This window comes from Fusarium poae, chromosome 2 (assembly GCF_019609905.1).
Source record: "Fusarium poae strain DAOMC 252244 chromosome 2, whole genome shotgun sequence".
Lineage (NCBI taxonomy): Eukaryota > Fungi > Ascomycota > Sordariomycetes > Hypocreales > Nectriaceae > Fusarium > Fusarium poae.
The window spans coordinates 9,282,201-9,298,973 of NC_058400.1; the positions used below are offsets into that span (position 1 = coordinate 9,282,201).

Sequence of the window (16,773 nt, forward strand, 5' to 3'; positions counted from 1 at the left end):
GTGGTTCTTGCGGGCGGCCACCTACTGGACATAACCTACCTACCATAACCCGCACAAACATGACTGTGTACTAGGTAAACAGTTTAATCGACAGAATAAAAAAGAGAGATAGAAAACATGCATGAACAGTCTGCGGTTCTTCTCAGGTTTGTTGGTTTGCAAATTAAATGTCATTCGTTACTAGCAGAAAAAACTAAACTGACGAGATTCTAACCCAAAGCTGATCCCCATATTCGCGCATTGTCTCATCCGTAGAGTCCCACAACCATTCTCGGTCAAAGTACTCGAGCTTGATGTCCAGAAAACTTAGTGAAGGCGTCAACACATCATAATAACCAGGGTCAGCGAAGTGTGGGAAGAACCAATCTATTATTGGGCGTGGTTTGACATCATTCTCCTCGACAATCTTTTTATAGTCCCATGGTTGATCGAGTGTGAAGTTGCATTGTAATAGAGAACTCCGTTTACTCACGGGACAGACCTCTGTCATGGACTGCCGTGTCATAAAAGGATAGTCAGGGTGTTCAGGAGATGCAAATATGCCTTGAGCCACGATGTCGGAGTTCATGGTTAGCTCTGCAATCCCGTGCTTCATGAGGGTGGTAAACATTTCGGTTGAGTAGTTAAGATCGGGGTCCCCATCTAGCGTCAAAGTGTAAGAGTCCAAAGGCATCCCGTAACCAGCAAGATCCATGACATGAACCATCCAGTCAACAAATCCCCTTTGTAAAAATTCCTGGTGCACTTGATGCGCCTGGACGAAGTCGTTCCACACGATTTCGTCTTCACTAAGTACAGACTCGAGCTCCAAGGCTATAAACGAAGATGAACGCAGGCCAAGTGGCCAACCGAGTCGAAAAGTGAAGTTTCGCCATAGGTTAATACGATGATCGATGTGTAGTTTTGGGTTCTCGATGCAGAAAGGGATCAGTCCGATAGGGTGACTCTCTGCGCGGGGCCCCGACGCCCGATCTTCGTTGATGATGAGATTTTGGATGTTGAGACGCTGGCGTTTAGTGATCTGGTTGAGAAAGCGTATGGCCAAGGATGCTGCTGAAAAATAACGGCGTCGTCGATACTTGGAAATCGGGCCCCTGTAGAGGGTATGGAATTCGTTCTTCTTGTACCATTCCAACAAACGGTCCCCTCGTTCCGAAACTTGCCACTCTTCGGCCAGAGTCATCAGCTCTGCTAGCGAGGGAACTGACCATGGAAGAACAGTAAGGTCGAAAAAGTCAAGAGCTGAGTGCGAAGAAGACCAGCCTGGTTTGACTGCATCAATTGCTGCGATAAATTCTTGAGGGTGCCTTTCCGCGATGATCCACAAAACATGCCTGATGGACAAGCCCATTGAAAATGAAAGGCCACTTAGACCCCATTTTGGCCGCAACGATTCATGTTGTTCACGGTGATCCATCCATTCCGAGACATCGGGATGCCGGCCTTCGGGATACTCAATCTTTGCTCTGGCAACCCACTCTTCAACAATAGACATGTTCTCACTAATGCGAGTGTTGGAATGTTCGTACATGTCGCTGGTCACAAGGCCTCGAAGCTGGAGTAACAAACATTTCTTCAGCTTGTTATGGTGTTCGAAAATCGTTTCAACATAAGCAGCTTGTTTTTGCCAATCGTTGCGATACACAGTTGAGAATCTGATGGCGTTGAGGCTGAATGGAAAGTCTTGTGTCTCCAAAGCGATTGAGCGACAAGTGGATCGGAGTGATATGTCGATGGGCTTTCCGCCAGGCTGAACAAGCTTATCCGTATCGTCATCGTAAACATAGCCACCATCGACCGTGAAGTAGTCTTGATAAATTTGGTTGCGAAGCTCGGAGGGTAGCCCTAGGAGGCTGGCCCTGAGAATGGGAGATGGTACCATGATGAAGCGATCGATGATGTTGAAGATGGTAGGAGCTGAGATTGGAATCTGGTGTTGGTGCCTTTTTGTAGACTGTTCACCAGAAGTCACTGTGACTCACACAGCGACATCGCAAGAGCCACTGTAAACAAGGTTAAAGCTAACACCAAGCCACACAACGTCACAGGCGAATGAAGCATAAAGTTTCTACCGAAGAGCATTGTATTTGGCTTTTGTTGGGTGATTTTCGAGGCGTAAGTCCCGAAGTATACATATAAAATCAACTCATAAAAAAACACAGTTTTTGAACCTAGATGCTAATATAGGTCCGGTCTAAAGGTATATATTATGACTCATAAAGTTAGAATCATAATGATTACCATAAAAGCTCTAAAAAAGAGGTTAGTAAAGGAAGAAACCAGTAAAGCAGAGGGACATCGCTCACCTTGTTCCTTCCAAAGGTTAGTAGTTGTCAAACACTTCCTCATCAACATCAACATCAACATCAACAAAACCACACAACCACACAACCACCGCACAAGATGACTGTTAAGGTATTAGCAATAGTAAACTTTCCACAGAACGGTGAATACACACCAGACTTCAGAGTCCTCATCGACCCTGGCCATGTGCCGGACCAAGGAACCATCTACAAGAGCTGAATTCAAGTTAGTAATAGACCACACATCGTAGTTCATCAGATCGCTTACCTTGGCCCCCGTAACCGACTTCACTCTGGAAGAAAGAAGTCAACTAAGGGAGTCTAAGGCCTTCAGTGACCTTCTAGATGACCCTCCTCTTGACACCTGGGGTCAACATATCACCAACATGAATGACAACCAGATCGTTGCTAGAGAAGAATGATTAATTAACATCAAGCTAGAGATAGACTTTTAGCTTACCCCTTGTCCTTCTTGGCTGCGAGGCCTTCAGCTGCACAATCGACCGTCGAGCCAATAAACCGAAGTTCAGATCCTTGCTGCGCAGGGAGAAGAAGGCCCTAAAGGCCCTCTATGGAATGAAGCACAGCGGCGATGTCGACACGTTGAGAGGCCTAGTCCAGATTAGCATTTTCTAAGTAATCGAAGTGGCTCACTTACAGGGTGCCCTGGATGGAGTCGCTTCTTGATCTTTGGAACGATCTTCGGAACGATCTTCGACAAGGCTGGAGCCGAGACAATCAGAAATGTGATCAGAAGTAGAAAGGGGACAATGATAACATACAGAATGAGTCACCGATGACTCACGGGGCGTTCGGCGAAGGTGGCGTTATTCTGTCTAGATAGTTAGTAATGGGTTCGACAAAAGTGGAAAGAAGCATACTTACGAAAAGTTTGTCGAATTGGAATTCGTTGTGTTGAGAATCTGGACAGCGAAAGTTAGTTGGGATGGACTTGAACATGGGGCGACGGTAGGTTCGTACCCTGCAAAGTTAAAGGACTGGCTACACTGGTCAGAATGTATTCGATCATATTGGGATCTTGCGAACAGGGACGACTTACGGAAGGTTCTGGGGAGGAAGGGAAAAAGCTTGTAATTAACGCCGTAGCTTTCAACACGATAAAGTTCAACACAATGGCCTTCTCCCACGTCAAGTAAGAGATAAGGCAACCATTTCACCAGGAAATGGTTAAGCAGATCAGGCCTACCAAGACGGGCCAGCCGGAGCAATAGAGGCATCCTCAGACTCTGAATGAACAGGTCTGAGGTAGGCAAAAAACTCCAGGTGCTTTAACTCAAGTGGGAAGCAAGCTTCTACACAGGAGAAGAGCGATGCACTGGGCATTCTGGAGGAGATGTAGGCCTGTTCCCATCAAAGGAATTGACGCACAAGGTATCTCGGCGGAGTGAAAAGAAACCTATCGAGGGAGGTAATGCGCCAGGCATCTCCGTGGGGGGGGCGTAAGTAATGCATCAAGCATTTCGGTGGAGGTAAGGGTTCGTCAAAGAGAAGTGAAATGATGCGCCAGGCATCTCGGCGGAGGGAGGGTCCCATCGAGGGAGGAAGAAGTGAAGTGATACACAGCCTCACAGCGTATCTCATTACGGCGGGGTATCCGCGATCGTTGACTCAGAAGATGGAGAGACACCAGGCGTTTGACGTCGACGGAGGTTGTACCTGTTGGAGCGTCCAGTAGAGGGAGCGGCGGAGGGTGAAGAGGCGGAGGGTGAAGAGGCGGAGGGTAAAGAGGCGGAGGGTAAAGAGGCGGAGGGTGAAGAGGCGGAGGGTGAAGAGGCGGAGGGTGAAGAGGCGGGTGCGGTTGCATTGTCGGAAGAATGCCTCATGGCGGGCGGCCGCTGATTCCTGGGGTCAGAACCGAATGATCTGACATTCGGAGATGACCAGGTGACCGCTCCATTTGAGGGACCTGGTGTCTGAAATGTATCATCATCATTCCTGCGGCGAGCAGGGGAGACTCCTTCAATCGGAGGGAAGTCTGCTGACAGCTCCCTTGACCTAGCAGTATCGAACTGCTCGATGTCGAAGTACTGAAGGGCCCAATCGGCAGCCACCTTGCTGTACTTGGTGAGAAGGTCTGGGTAGGACATGCGCTTGACCTTGTTGGCCAAATGCTTTCTGGCGTCATGTAAACGTTCGCATTCGAAGAACACATGGAATGGCGTTTCCCTGGCACGCCTGCATTTACAATACGGTGCCTTGATAGTTCCGCAATTATCCTTCACCGCGATCTTGTTGAGGTGAGCCTTCAAGCCAATGCACTCAGTTCTGCAATGGAGAAGGATAGTGCTGTGAGCTCGAGACATGTCGGAGTAGTAGCCAAGGCTCTGGCAGCCCCAGGGCTCAGTAAACGCAGCCGGTAGCGGCCTTTTCTTGCCGGCCGTGCCTACTGGAAGCTCCCTCAGGGTGTCGCGTCGCTCCACATACTCCTTCCAACGGAGGCGACAGTCTTGAGTGGCATGCACCCTGGCAAGCTTGGTGAGGAATTTCTTCCGCTTGTTAGGGTCATCCCACTCCTGCTGATCCTGACCCGGGCTACCATTCATGCGATGGCGAGTCGCGAGGTTGAACCGGGCGCTGAGGATGAGATAACAAGCTTCAAGATCGAGATCGATGTACGGATTGCGAGGTCCCTTGTTGTGCAAAGGGACATACCTTGTCCACATAGGTCCTGACTGGGGGCAACGCAGTTCAACCCTGGCCCTTCTCCAGCGTTGATCATCAGCCAGTAAAGACTTGGCTCGTTGAACGGTGGCTTGGGCGTGGAGTTCGGACCATATGTTGGGAATGAAGAGCTCCTTCTCTAGAATCTCGCCGGCGGTGTTTCCGAATGCTCCGGAGATTCTCCTGAGGCTGAACGTGTGCGCCTTCTCAAGTTTCTCCATCTGCCCCTTGGTGATCTGCCTGTAGATATATGCGTCGTACGGCCCTCGACGCACAAACCAGGCTCCACACGCATAGGTCATGACAGAACGAACCTTGGTCAAGAACAAAACTCGCATGGCCGTAAGTGGAGGGCCATAGGTTGCTCCTGAGATAAGTGACAGGTGGCCCGTCCTCTGCCGGACCTTGGAGACTATTTTTCTGATGTGCCGCTCCCACGAAAGGTTGTGACTAACCTCGACACCTAAGATAGTCATTGAAAGCTCAGGATCCTTGTCAAAGCCAGCTATCGCTGGCTTGTCCTTGGGGAGATTGTCTTCCTTCACTCCACACTTGGTGAAGTGCATGAAGTGGTACTTGGAGGGTGCGAACACTATATCCATGTCGTGGGAGATTTCCATGATGGAACCGCGAAAGTCATCAAGCTTCCTTTTCAGCTCGCCTTTCTGCTCCTCCAGAAGCTCCTCCTTTAGCTTCTGGTCGAGTTCTGGCCCAAGCTTCCGTTCCAGCTCCTGTTCCAGCTCCTTGACATCGAGCTGTTTGCCCTTCAGAGCCGGATCGCCGTGAAGCCTCTCCAATTCCCTGCAATTCCTTTCATAGGAATCGGACACAGCAATAAGATAGACATCGTCCACAAAGGCAAAGGCATTGGTTGAGACGCCGTTGCCATTGTTAGGCCTTATCTTGAGATGCTCCAAGATAACGGAAGAGAAGATGAGAAAGAGTATAGGCGAGAGTGGGGACCCCTGGGGGATACTGGTATTCAGACTGAATCTGGCTGATCTAAGGCCGGGCATCTTGAAGAGGGCGGTGCGATAAGACAAGAATGATCTGACGAACTCGATGGTGGAATCAGGAAAGTTCTTACGTTGCATTTCTGACAGTAGAAATTCGCGATGAACATTGTTGAATGCGCCACCCATGTCGAGTCCGACGATGGTAACGCACTTACCCTTCAACGTAGCCGAGTAGACTTCCTCCAATAGGCATTGGACAGCCTCCGTTGTAGACTTCATGCCGAACTGGCGTCCTGGCAGTCTTGTAAAGCGTTTTCTCAAAGCCAACAAAATCGACTGAGCAACTGCCCTTTCAAGAAGCTTACCGAGGGCAGATAGAAGAGCTATGGGCCGATAGTTCTTGGGGTCCTCTGGTGACCGACCTGACTTGAGCGCCATCAGGAGGTCCTCATGCTTGAAGGCGCGCGGGTGGTAGCGCAACAGCAAACATAACTGGAATAGTAGGAGTACATACTTGCGCAATGTGCTGCCACCAAGCTGGATAGCTTCGTTGGTGATCCCATCGGCGCCGGGTGACTTCCGTTTGGGAGCCTTCCTGATGAGGACTTTTAGTTGGTAATCAGTGAGGGTCATTGGAATGTCGAGCATGTCCCCGATGGCCCCCTTGTCATTCTTGGGAAGGTCTGGTACTCTCTTGGACTTGGGATCATCGTTGCGACGAAAGATGACTTTCTTCAAAAGTGCAATCTTCTCGTCATCGCTTGTAGCTGACACTCCGCCATGCTCTAGAGTTGGCACTTGGCACGGGCGGATCGGCTGGCAGATCTGCTCGCCCAAGGCGGCAAGATTGAAGGTTTGCCCGGGCGTCGCTGATGCGTCTCCTGTAAACAGTTGCCACATCTCGCGTCTCTTCCTGGCGCGGAGACGCTTAAGCTCCCTGAGTTTCATTTCTTCATCTGGTGTGAGATCAAGAATGGATAACTTCGCGATGTCAACCGAGAGGGCCTGCAGCTCTTGCTCGGCTTCACTCATCTTGTGCACTGAGTTGCGTACCTTGATCTTGGGAACACAGATCTCGGTAGTCTTCTGCAGTGCCTCGGTAATCTTATAGGCGAACTCATCAAGTTCTTCGCATGTTGAGGGGGGATGGTCTTGTGATTGCAGGAGCTTGGCGAGCTGGTCCTCGAAGGTTCGTTGATCGACGTTGTCCCAATCAAGTCTGGACCTTTCCTCCAGGGTAACAGTTCGCTCGAGTTGGGTCTCGATGATGCCATGGTCGCTTTCGAACCCCGCGGGCTTTTGCGTCACACAGGAGCGCACAGTCGAAGAGACGCGGTTATCGATAAATGTTAAGTCGAGCGTAGAGGATCTGGCGGACTTGTCTGAAGAATTGGAATAGGTGATGTCGCCCGGAGTGGTCTTCAGTTGAAGGCAGCAACCCTTGGTGCCAGTGAAGAACTCACGGCTGGCTGGGTTCTCGTAACGCCATAACTGACGTGGGCTCCAGGCGTGATGATGAAGGTTAAAGTCCCCGAGTAACATGTTATCATGGTGTTGACGGCGGAAAGTTGGTATGTAGTCGAAGAGGCCCTGTATGTCAAGTCGATGCATGTGATTGTAGACGTTGTGAATAGCCAGCTTCCTCGAGGCTGTAAGTAGTACAAGTGTAGCAACCAAGCCGCGGTTTGTGTGCCGGTCAACCAGTACGTTCCAGGAGGTCGTTGGGATAGACTTGTGTACATAAAAGCACACCTTATGCAGCTCCGGCTCCTTAGCCGTGTCTGTCATTGGGGTTTCCGACTCGTTTGCATTGATTGGTGCGGGACTGCAGATGTCATCTGAGGCGTCGGTAGCCGCAATACCGGTCATGTCGACTGCGTTGGTATTGCTAGCTGGGCTGATGGGGGTAGGCGCGGCTCCAGAATCAGAGACCTCGCCTACCTTTTTCATCTTGTTCAGCCACCATCGGTAGTGATCCTCAGTGAAGACACCCTCCGTTGAACACCAAAGGTTGTAGCCTGGGAGGCCCCTGTAGACCTGGGACGTGCATGGGTCTTGACATGCAATGACGTGGGGTCTGTTGATACCCTTGTTGTAGATTGCGTACTCAAGGTGATTAACCCTTTTGGGTGAACGTTTGAGGTTGACACTCCAGATAGTGAGGGACTTCAGTAGCTGCTCAGACGGGATGGTGTATTCTTCGACCTCATCATCGTTGAGAAAGTCTTGATGATCTTGGCCGATGTCCAAGTGCTCCTCGTCGAAGGATTGCAACATGTCGGACATGGCAGAGTAATCACCCAGAGATGACATGTTGAGTAAGCGAGGTTGAGCGATTGGATAGAAAATATTTAGGGGTGGAGAACCAAGGGAGAGTAGGAATAGACAAGACTGTGATGATGTCGTGTGCAGAAGAGTAGTTGAAGGTGATTGTGGAAGCGATGAAGGCAACGAAGATAGATGATGGAATTGGGAAGACAGGTGTTACGTGTCGATTGAGACTCCTCCAGCAGCTTCCTTCCATAAGTCGGGCATGTATAGAAGAGAAGGCGCGATCATTCACAATCAGTAAGTGGGTCATTCGCCAGAAAAAACAAGCCAATGAAGAATCTGGCATTTTTGGACGTATGAGAAATATTGTGGCGTCTTTATTTTCATCGTTTGGTCCATTTTCAAAAAATAAAATCTATCAAGAAAAATCACCTCCATCCCTGGTCAAGCGAGTGATTGCATTTCCCAAAACTCTGGATGGATGGATGGTGGGTGGCTGGGACCTGCAACTTGCCAAGGATCAGTTAGCCTGCTGGAGGGGGAGGGGCATCGGTAGGTCGTGGTTGTGTGGTGTGGGTGGGCCAGGTCATCCCAGAGCGTGAGGATCCTCGGTTGTAACCAACGCCGCCTACGTGGTACCGAGGCAATGAGGCATGAATTTCTGGCACCTAAGGACTGAGGACTATCATGATACCTTGATAAAATTGCATGGTATTCTGGCATAGCGTATTGCTACCCTATAGAGACGATTTTACAACTGTCTATGGTTTAACAATGAATCAACCTGTGAATCAGAGGAAATGTTATCCAGGCTTACAGCTATCTAATCAAGTGTTCACTGGGTGTATAAATAGTTAGAGGAGCTAAAGCAATGCATCTTGACTTTCATTGCTGTTGGATAAACTGCATTTTCCATTTTGCTACACATGTCGATAAAAGTTCTGGTGCCCATAGTAGGACCAAAGTTTACCTGGAGCTAGCTGAACGCTTGGTAGGCATTGTTGCAGGAACCTCTTGAGACAACTTCCGCTGAGAGAACTACCGCCAAGAGACAACTACCGTTATCAATATCCTGGTAGTTGTCTCTTTACCCCAGCGCAGGATCGATATTTTGCGCCCGGACTGTGCCTCATCCCCGCATGAGCTATCATATCGCTTACCATTTGACGCGTTAGCCAAGCCTTCCTGTCCATAAAAGCGAAACGATAGTGGGCAAACACAGCCGCGTTTTCCTATGTCTAACCCCAGAAAGGTATCCCAGAGTCGCCAAACTTCCCCACCGGGCGTCATGGTTTGCAATCATGTGTCGTATAATTTCTTTTGTTACAATCATGTGTCGTATAATTTCTTTTTTCCTCCAGTAGCTACATGGAAATCATGCCATAGCTCGTCTGCCGAACAGATTACCGTTTCAAAAGGGAAAGTTTGTAAACCCAAAACGTCTGATCCTTGTTTTTATCAAGGGCCTAAACTGCTACTATTAGAAAAAGTATACAGTCGCTATTAGATAGTAGAGAAGTCTTGATAATATACTTAATTAGAAGGTACTATCTACCTAGTAATAATAATGACAATTTATTCCTGATCCTTTTTCCTTTTGGCCTCAGGGGCCTTCCTTTGTAATCGTCATTGAAGCGGGGTCGTGGCGAACCGTGAAACCTAAAATGCGCCCTACTTTAGGATTTTGCCCAATAGAATGTCACAGTTCTACTAACGATCCGATGTATCAATCACTAACGGCTTACTATCGAGTCCGGGTCTTGAAGCGGCTGTCTTAGCTGACAGTGATCTCTGGTGATTGTAAACTTCGGGGTCAATCGCGTCCCCCCGAGTTTTCAAACATCCAATCTTCAGGCCTTCAATACTTCCAATGAAACTCAATCACTCGACCGATCATCTCATATAAGAGAGTTTGGCCCACTCTCCGTCTTATCATTGCACACCAACACCAACGCTTCTATCATTATTACATTGTCATTAAGAGATTCTCTCATCTCTCTATCACATCAATATCATTACCAAAACCTTCTTTTGCCCACTTGATACATCAACTATCGTCAATCTCATATCCTTTGCTGCCATCACAACCATGTCCTCATCCACCAAGCCATCCCCCGAGAGGTATGACTTCGGTGCCAAGTGCGCAGAATCCTCTCTTACCAAGGATCTCAGCCAGCGCATTGGGGTTGCACCAGATGCCCTGGCGGATAAGATGGTCAAACTCAACCTGCGACTCGCGCGCAAGGCAAATCGCCAGTTTTCCGTCATCGTGGATATCGTCGACCCGGAACTTCTGATGAAATTCACGCCGGGCCGTATCCTTTCTCGGATCCTGGAACTGAAGGACGAATGTTTCCAAGCTGCGAGGTCTTGTTCCCGTCGCAGTCCGAAAACCAACCATCTGATCTTTCTCTTTGATACGCTCGAAGCCGCTCGTGCTTTTCGCGAAAACGGGCACAAGATTCCGGCCAAGCTCTCCACGAATATGAAATTTGAACCTGAGAGCTTCTGGGTCTTTTGCATGGACTTTAACATGGATGACATCAAAACTTGGTCCCGGAACAAGGGACCTGGTAAGGAAACTCAGTTTTGGTATCTTCTCCACCCCCAGGGCCGAACGAGAGAGTGGAGCCGCCAAGCGGGGTTTGGCATTGTCAAGGCATTTTGGAAGTCGAAGCGGCTCTGGATGATCCTAGACGACGAGGCAAAGGCTAAGCGAGCCGTCAGTGGCAACAGGGTGTTTACCTTTGATGGAATTCAGACGCGATTAGGGTAAGTAGGGTTCCATCATCAATTATGGATAGACAATCCTAATATTGCTCAATAGTTCAGGCGACCCTCACCAATTCATCAAGCAGTGTTACAACTGTCGAGACATTGGCCATATGGCCCGTGAATGCCACTACCAGAGGCGCTGTCCCATGTGCTCTTCAATGGATCCTGAGCATGCCTATTCTACTGAAACATGTTCAAAACAGACATTATGTCACTTTTGCAAATCCAAAAAACACCGTTGCTTTCAGTTCAGCGAGTGCCAAGATCCGAGAGTGAAGTTCGCTGTTGAAGAGGCCGCGCTTTGGAAAGGCAAAGCATACTGGGACACAGAATCAAGCAACGAGGATCTAGCATCCTCGCCCAGCTCCCTTGTTCAGCCAGATCTTTCATCTTCACCCCCCTCCGAATCCCCCTTGTCATTCTTGGGCGAAGACCTTTCTCTAGAACAGTCATTTGGGAATGAGGAATCATCATTTGACACCCCCGCATCATGTCCTAGGTCTCCTTTTTCACAGGCCTCTGCGCATGACCAGCGATCTCCTTCACCTCCAATCTCTCTCGACTCTTCTTCCTCAAGCATGGACGAATCAGATGAAGATTTCATGAGCGATTCAGACGAGGACGAGGACGAGGACGAGGACGCTGGGTTTGGTCCAAATGTGCAGAGCGTTCCAGGGATGTTCCAGTTTTCTATGGATGATGCATTTGACATGGTGGATCTGTCTCGTTTGCGGCAATCCTCTCCACCTTGACAAATTGAACAACAATTTGTTTTTGTAAACTAAGCCAGCGTCAGGGTGTCAGAAGAATTGACGCCTGGAAGCATAAAAGACGAAATTAGTAGGTCAGTTTATGCTCTTTAGACTATAACTCTTAGGGTGTTTATTTTTATACCCTAAGCCCCAGGAGGCTAACATTGTTTACTATAGTAAGCAAAATGGGGTTGCATTGATCGACCACGGCCCGAATTTAAGTTCTTATGCCAAGACTAGCTTGCATAAACCCATCGGCTGTAACCGTTGTGGGGTCGTTGGACCTGAACATCAGTGGAGACTCCGGCTAAAACTGGGGATTTCGGAGACTTTCTGCTACCCCTGCATGATCTGCAAACCCCATGATTAGACTGTTTCGAAGCCAGGGTATGACAAGGAAAATTGACTTATCCAGATCGGGTATAGCCTTAACCAGATGCTACAGACTGCATCATAGTGTCTGTCACTTTAGCTTCGGTGATTATACACAAGGCCGTTATCAATCAATATCTCGACGGTCATACACCCACTTCAAGATCATTGGAAACCCTATTTAGAATATTATTTTATCCTTTATGCGCTATGATCTGCCGAATACCCCGCGTTCTTTGTCGATCGTCATGGGGCTGCGATATGTCAGCCACTCTTCAACATTCGGCCCTCGGTCGGGGATCTAACCTCATATGTTTGTCTCGAGGTTTCTGAACTACCCAGAATAGTAAACTGATTAAATCAACAGTGCGGTTTCAGTGTGCTAGCTTCTGGGCTCAAAGCCATCATGTCACCAATTGCGATCATGATGCAGTTTGGGCAGCCCATGACTCTTGATATGTCGATTTTACCACCGTTGAGCCAGTCATGGTATGGCAGTGTCAGTGCAGTTCCGTAGCCAGTGGCGCAAGTATGTATATCCAGACGAGATTCTACAGAATGGATCTTTACCTCCTCCTGGCCTTTTGCCAATCCGCTTAATGCTTGTTATTGCACGATTATCATTTATCAGGTAACAGCCTCACATCGAGGCAGGCTTGGCTGCCACATGTTATTTCTATTTTCGAGAGTAATAGCTGAGCGATATGAATAGGGTGATTTTTTCAGAACTAGAGTGACGGAGCTTTTGTGATGTGCTACTATATACTAAGACTGGCCGTGCAACGATAACCCCAAGAAGGCCTTTACCGCATCGCCACTGTTACCGAGACCGGAGGATTCTCAACAATCATGATATTGATATCATCCATCACCCGAGCCGGATTTCTGCAATACCTAGCTCGAGACTGGATAGTCGCAGTCGTACTTCCAAATCCGCCCCTCGGAGCATTAATACTAGCCAAGCCCAACAGGAAACTCAACTCATTGACAGTTGGGGCAATAACCCATCCTTTCTCAGCTCTAGGAAGAAGTCGAATACGCAGGCAATACTGATTATGATTCGTATCATGAAACGTCGTAGGAATAACGTTGAAGCGCAGATTCGTCAACATGTGTGCGCCTGGACCGGTGTAATTGGACATCAAGAAGTATGTCGGGTCGTTGGATCCAAGCGCGATGTCGATGGTTAGTTCCATTAGTAAATACTGGTTGATCTCGCTTTGCTTGAGGACGATGGAAAAGATTAGGTCCTGGGGAAGATTTGTCCTGTCTAGTATGACTTGATCATGGGTTTCGGTTGAGTTACTGCTGACACGTATGAGAAACCTTGGTGCTGACGCTGGCTCTGATTCTGGTGGTCGGTTGCTTAAAAGGGTTCCACCGTGACCGATTGATGTTGTGCTGGGGGAAATAGCTGGGGCGCTGGGGATTGAACCACTATAAAGTGGTAGGGTTTTGACATGAGGCGCTAGACAAGTTGACAGGCCATCGTGAGAAGGCGCGTAGGCCGTAGGTCTCGAGTAGTCCCATCCTTCATAACTGCTGATATTGCCTTCTTCATCCTGATCTGAATCCTCTTCAATAGCTGCAGTGACTACGGCGGCACCAGGAATAGAGAGCTTCTTAACTCGCACTGCCTGTAGCATATTCATGGTCCTCACCTCAGGGCTTCCATCTCCAGAGTCAGGTGGTGCCAAATCAGCTAATGCCCGCGAAGCCCTGGAAGAGTCACGCATATTAATTGTCAAGTTGTAGATGGGATCATTCAGCTGCATGGCGAATAGTGCTGAAGTTGAAGTGTCATCTTCAAAGTAAGGTGCGTTTGTTCCTGGTTGCTTCCCCATCATCTCCCGCAAAGTTGCAAGCTGAAGATCTGCGAATGCGGGTAGACGAAGGATTCGCAAGTCGTTGACATTCTGGGGCTGGGAGTTCCATGTGAATATGTTGTTGGCCGAGGACGGAGTATACGTGACTTGTTTCAATGCCTTGCGTCTGTCTCCATCGGTTTCTCGAATACTCTGGTCAACGGTGTATTGCCGTCTGATATCTACCTTTATCTCCCCAGTTTCAAGTCCTCGAGCAACGGCAAACCGCTGTTGATGAGCTGGCTGCGTCAAAACTAGAGACGAGAACTGTGCAGATCCAGGTGCGCGATCCATGAAAGCCATCATCACTCCATCGGCAATAATCTCGTGTCGTAGAAGAGGTGCACCAGTAGGAGGAACTTGACCAGCAGCTTTAAGAGCAGAGTCATTGGATAAGACTTCGACCCGAAGATCCGGAAACATGGTCACCAGATCGGAACGGAGATAGAATCCGTATGCGGGTATCTGCACACGATGATCCATTCCGTCAGGGACACGGTGGATGTAGTCATTGAGAGCCTTCTTGATAGCCACACGGTCCTCATCGGTACCGAAATGATTCGCCAGAGATAGAGCTCCATCGATCATGGCATCTACCCAGTTCCTATCGATATGGAAGAAACGGAGGCTTTCTTCCCCGAGGTATGACGGGTCTGGGAGAAGACAGTGTGCTGGCACACCAGCAAGAAACATACGATCGACCAGCCATGAGAGCACAGTCATCCAATCTGAAGACTGCGGATCGTTCGTCTCGTCATATGGATCACCAGATCGACTCGACGCCAGTCTGCGGGCAGAGTGTAGCGCAGCATCTGGATACTTGTCTTCAAAGACAGGTGAAGAGAACGAAAGGGAAGGCCGATCACGACGTCGGAGCCTTTTATGGAACCAACGTCTCTTGGGTCCTCCGTGTCTAAAGACGGGTCTGCCAGGTCGTGCCCTTCCGAGCTCAGAGTCTGAGTCTCGTTTGTGAAGGTGAACATCAGTCAGACCCTTGACCATAGAAGAAAGGTCTTCCAGGAGATCATTCCTAGTTCTAAACGCAGTGTCTCTGACATCTTTGATAGCATTGATCTTGACTTGTTTAGCTGCGTCTGCGTGAACCTCGCTTCGTACACGTCCCAGAGCAGCCACAAATGCTTGATCACCAAGAGCCATTGTACGTCCGACTTGCCATGCAACAGAGTATGTGATATCCATGATGCCGATCTGCTTATCGAGGATCTGCAAGTCCAACCCTGATGTTGAGCACTTGGTCAGATGTTCCAAAGTTGGGACATATGTAGGCGTGAAGGGACCACGATACAGTGCCACAGTCGCCTCGCCTGTTTGGGTCCTGTATTTCATAAGGGTGTATCCATCAGTCAGACGGCGTCCGACTAGTTGTTTGATCTTGTCGTCTGACTTTTGCAGAGGCGTGATGACTTCTTCTGGTGCTCGCAACACGTTGAGGGTGCGACCGATACTCTCGAAAGCGTCTGGGACGTTGAGTGTATTTGGTGGAAGGACCGTGTAGTTCCAACTATACAGTGACGAAAGAGCCACGTACTTGTGCGTCTGTGTCGGATAATTCATCGCCTCGACACCTTCGATTGAGACGAGATGTGCGCACATGGTGGTTGGAATGGTATTTTCAAGAGGTCCAGACCTATTACCCACAACGATACTAAACACGGCTGTATCTTCAACACCAGCGAGAGCCATTCCAGAACCATTGATCTTGCGAACATGAGCAAGGTATTGGTACTGCGATGTCTCGGGGCTAGCACCCTTGACCCGATTACCCTTCCCGTCAAAGGTCGAGAAGAGACTGGTGAACAGGTCTGGCGGCACGAAGATAAAGTCGCCACGGCTTTCTGCCATGGAGCCAGGACCGAGTCTCGACGTGACGGGAGTTGTCACTTCAGAGGTCAACTTCCACAAGTCGGCGATGCTCATGCTGACTGTCATGGTGGATGACTGTTTGACCGGCTTGATGACACCACTACTGGTATTACGAAAGATGCTTCCCGAACCACCCAGGTGCTCTGGAGGTAGTCTCAGCTCATCTTGAGAGAAGGAGAAAATAACAAGCCAAGGTACACGGTTCCGTGGTGGAACCCCTTGGCCAGTAGGATTCAAGGCCAGCATTTTCATCTGAGCCTTGAGTTCCTTGTTGGTGCCAGCTTTCGGACTTCCCAGCCTCTCCCACGGGAGATGAGGATCAGTCAAGACGACATGAGGCAAGATACGATGATCATCGCTGTACCCAGCTGGAGGATACGTAGAGTGAACGCTCCCATCAGGCAGAGAGAATTGGGGTGCATCAACATAGAAGCTCTGATCAGCTTCTAAATTGAGTATTTCTCCGTTTGCATTGATACTCTGCTTGACGGAGATGGTATGTTTGGGACCTGCTTCGATCCCGGGGGCCCAGAATGAGTTGAGTTTCTGTTCACCTGGGGCCAAGGAATCGATTTCTTCTTTGACTGCTTCACCATTTGCCAGGAATGTTGTTGGCTGGGAAGAGGCTTTGACTTGATTGGCGGAAATAACACGTCTGTAGTGACGTAGCGCTAGATGGCGCGGAGAATCGATACGCGTGCTTTTTCCTCCAGGGTAGATGCCCATGATGTCTTGCTGGCGCTCTGGTATGGGTCACTGTCTGTGTCGAATGGATTCAGACTGCAGGGTAATGAAGTAAGGATGCCTTAAGGACAGAAAGGAAAGTTGGGTGAAGCAATGAGTTGTCAGAGAAAATGATAAATTTGGGCTACAATAATTGATGAATTGGATAAGAGCGAGGTAGTGAAGGTAC

The 16,773-nt window shown here is 49.0% G+C and overlaps 4 protein-coding genes across 4 annotated transcripts; 1 reads left to right on the forward strand and 3 right to left on the reverse strand.

Annotated features, from left to right (window-relative positions):
* Positions 1-193: 193 nt before the first annotated feature.
* Positions 194-1,882, reverse strand: FPOAC1_007176 (uncharacterized protein; the record flags this gene model as incomplete). The annotated part of the gene is made up of 1 exon (XM_044851644.1): positions 194-1,882. The coding sequence occupies one exon, from the start codon at positions 1,880-1,882 to the stop codon at positions 194-196; it is 1,689 nt and encodes a 562-aa protein (XP_044710356.1).
* Positions 1,883-2,323: 441 nt separating this feature from the next.
* On the reverse strand, positions 2,324-3,333 carry FPOAC1_007177 (uncharacterized protein; the record flags this gene model as incomplete). The annotated part of the gene is made up of 10 exons (XM_044851645.1): positions 2,324-2,407; positions 2,455-2,519; positions 2,572-2,596; positions 2,654-2,711; positions 2,764-2,840; positions 2,889-2,915; positions 2,962-3,015; positions 3,109-3,135; positions 3,189-3,226; positions 3,285-3,333. 10 exons carry the CDS (start codon positions 3,331-3,333, stop codon positions 2,324-2,326), a joined length of 504 nt encoding a protein of 167 aa, XP_044710357.1.
* Positions 3,334-10,301: 6,968 nt separating this feature from the next.
* Positions 10,302-11,739, forward strand: FPOAC1_007178 (uncharacterized protein; the record flags this gene model as incomplete). The annotated part of the gene is made up of 2 exons (XM_044851646.1): positions 10,302-10,984; positions 11,040-11,739. The coding sequence occupies 2 exons, from the start codon at positions 10,302-10,304 to the stop codon at positions 11,737-11,739; spliced, it is 1,383 nt and encodes a 460-aa protein (XP_044710358.1).
* Positions 11,740-12,914: 1,175 nt separating this feature from the next.
* Positions 12,915-16,586, reverse strand: FPOAC1_007179 (uncharacterized protein; the record flags this gene model as incomplete). The annotated part of the gene is made up of 1 exon (XM_044851647.1): positions 12,915-16,586. One exon carries the CDS (start codon positions 16,584-16,586, stop codon positions 12,915-12,917), a length of 3,672 nt encoding a protein of 1,223 aa, XP_044710359.1.
* Positions 16,587-16,773: the final 187 nt, after the last annotated feature.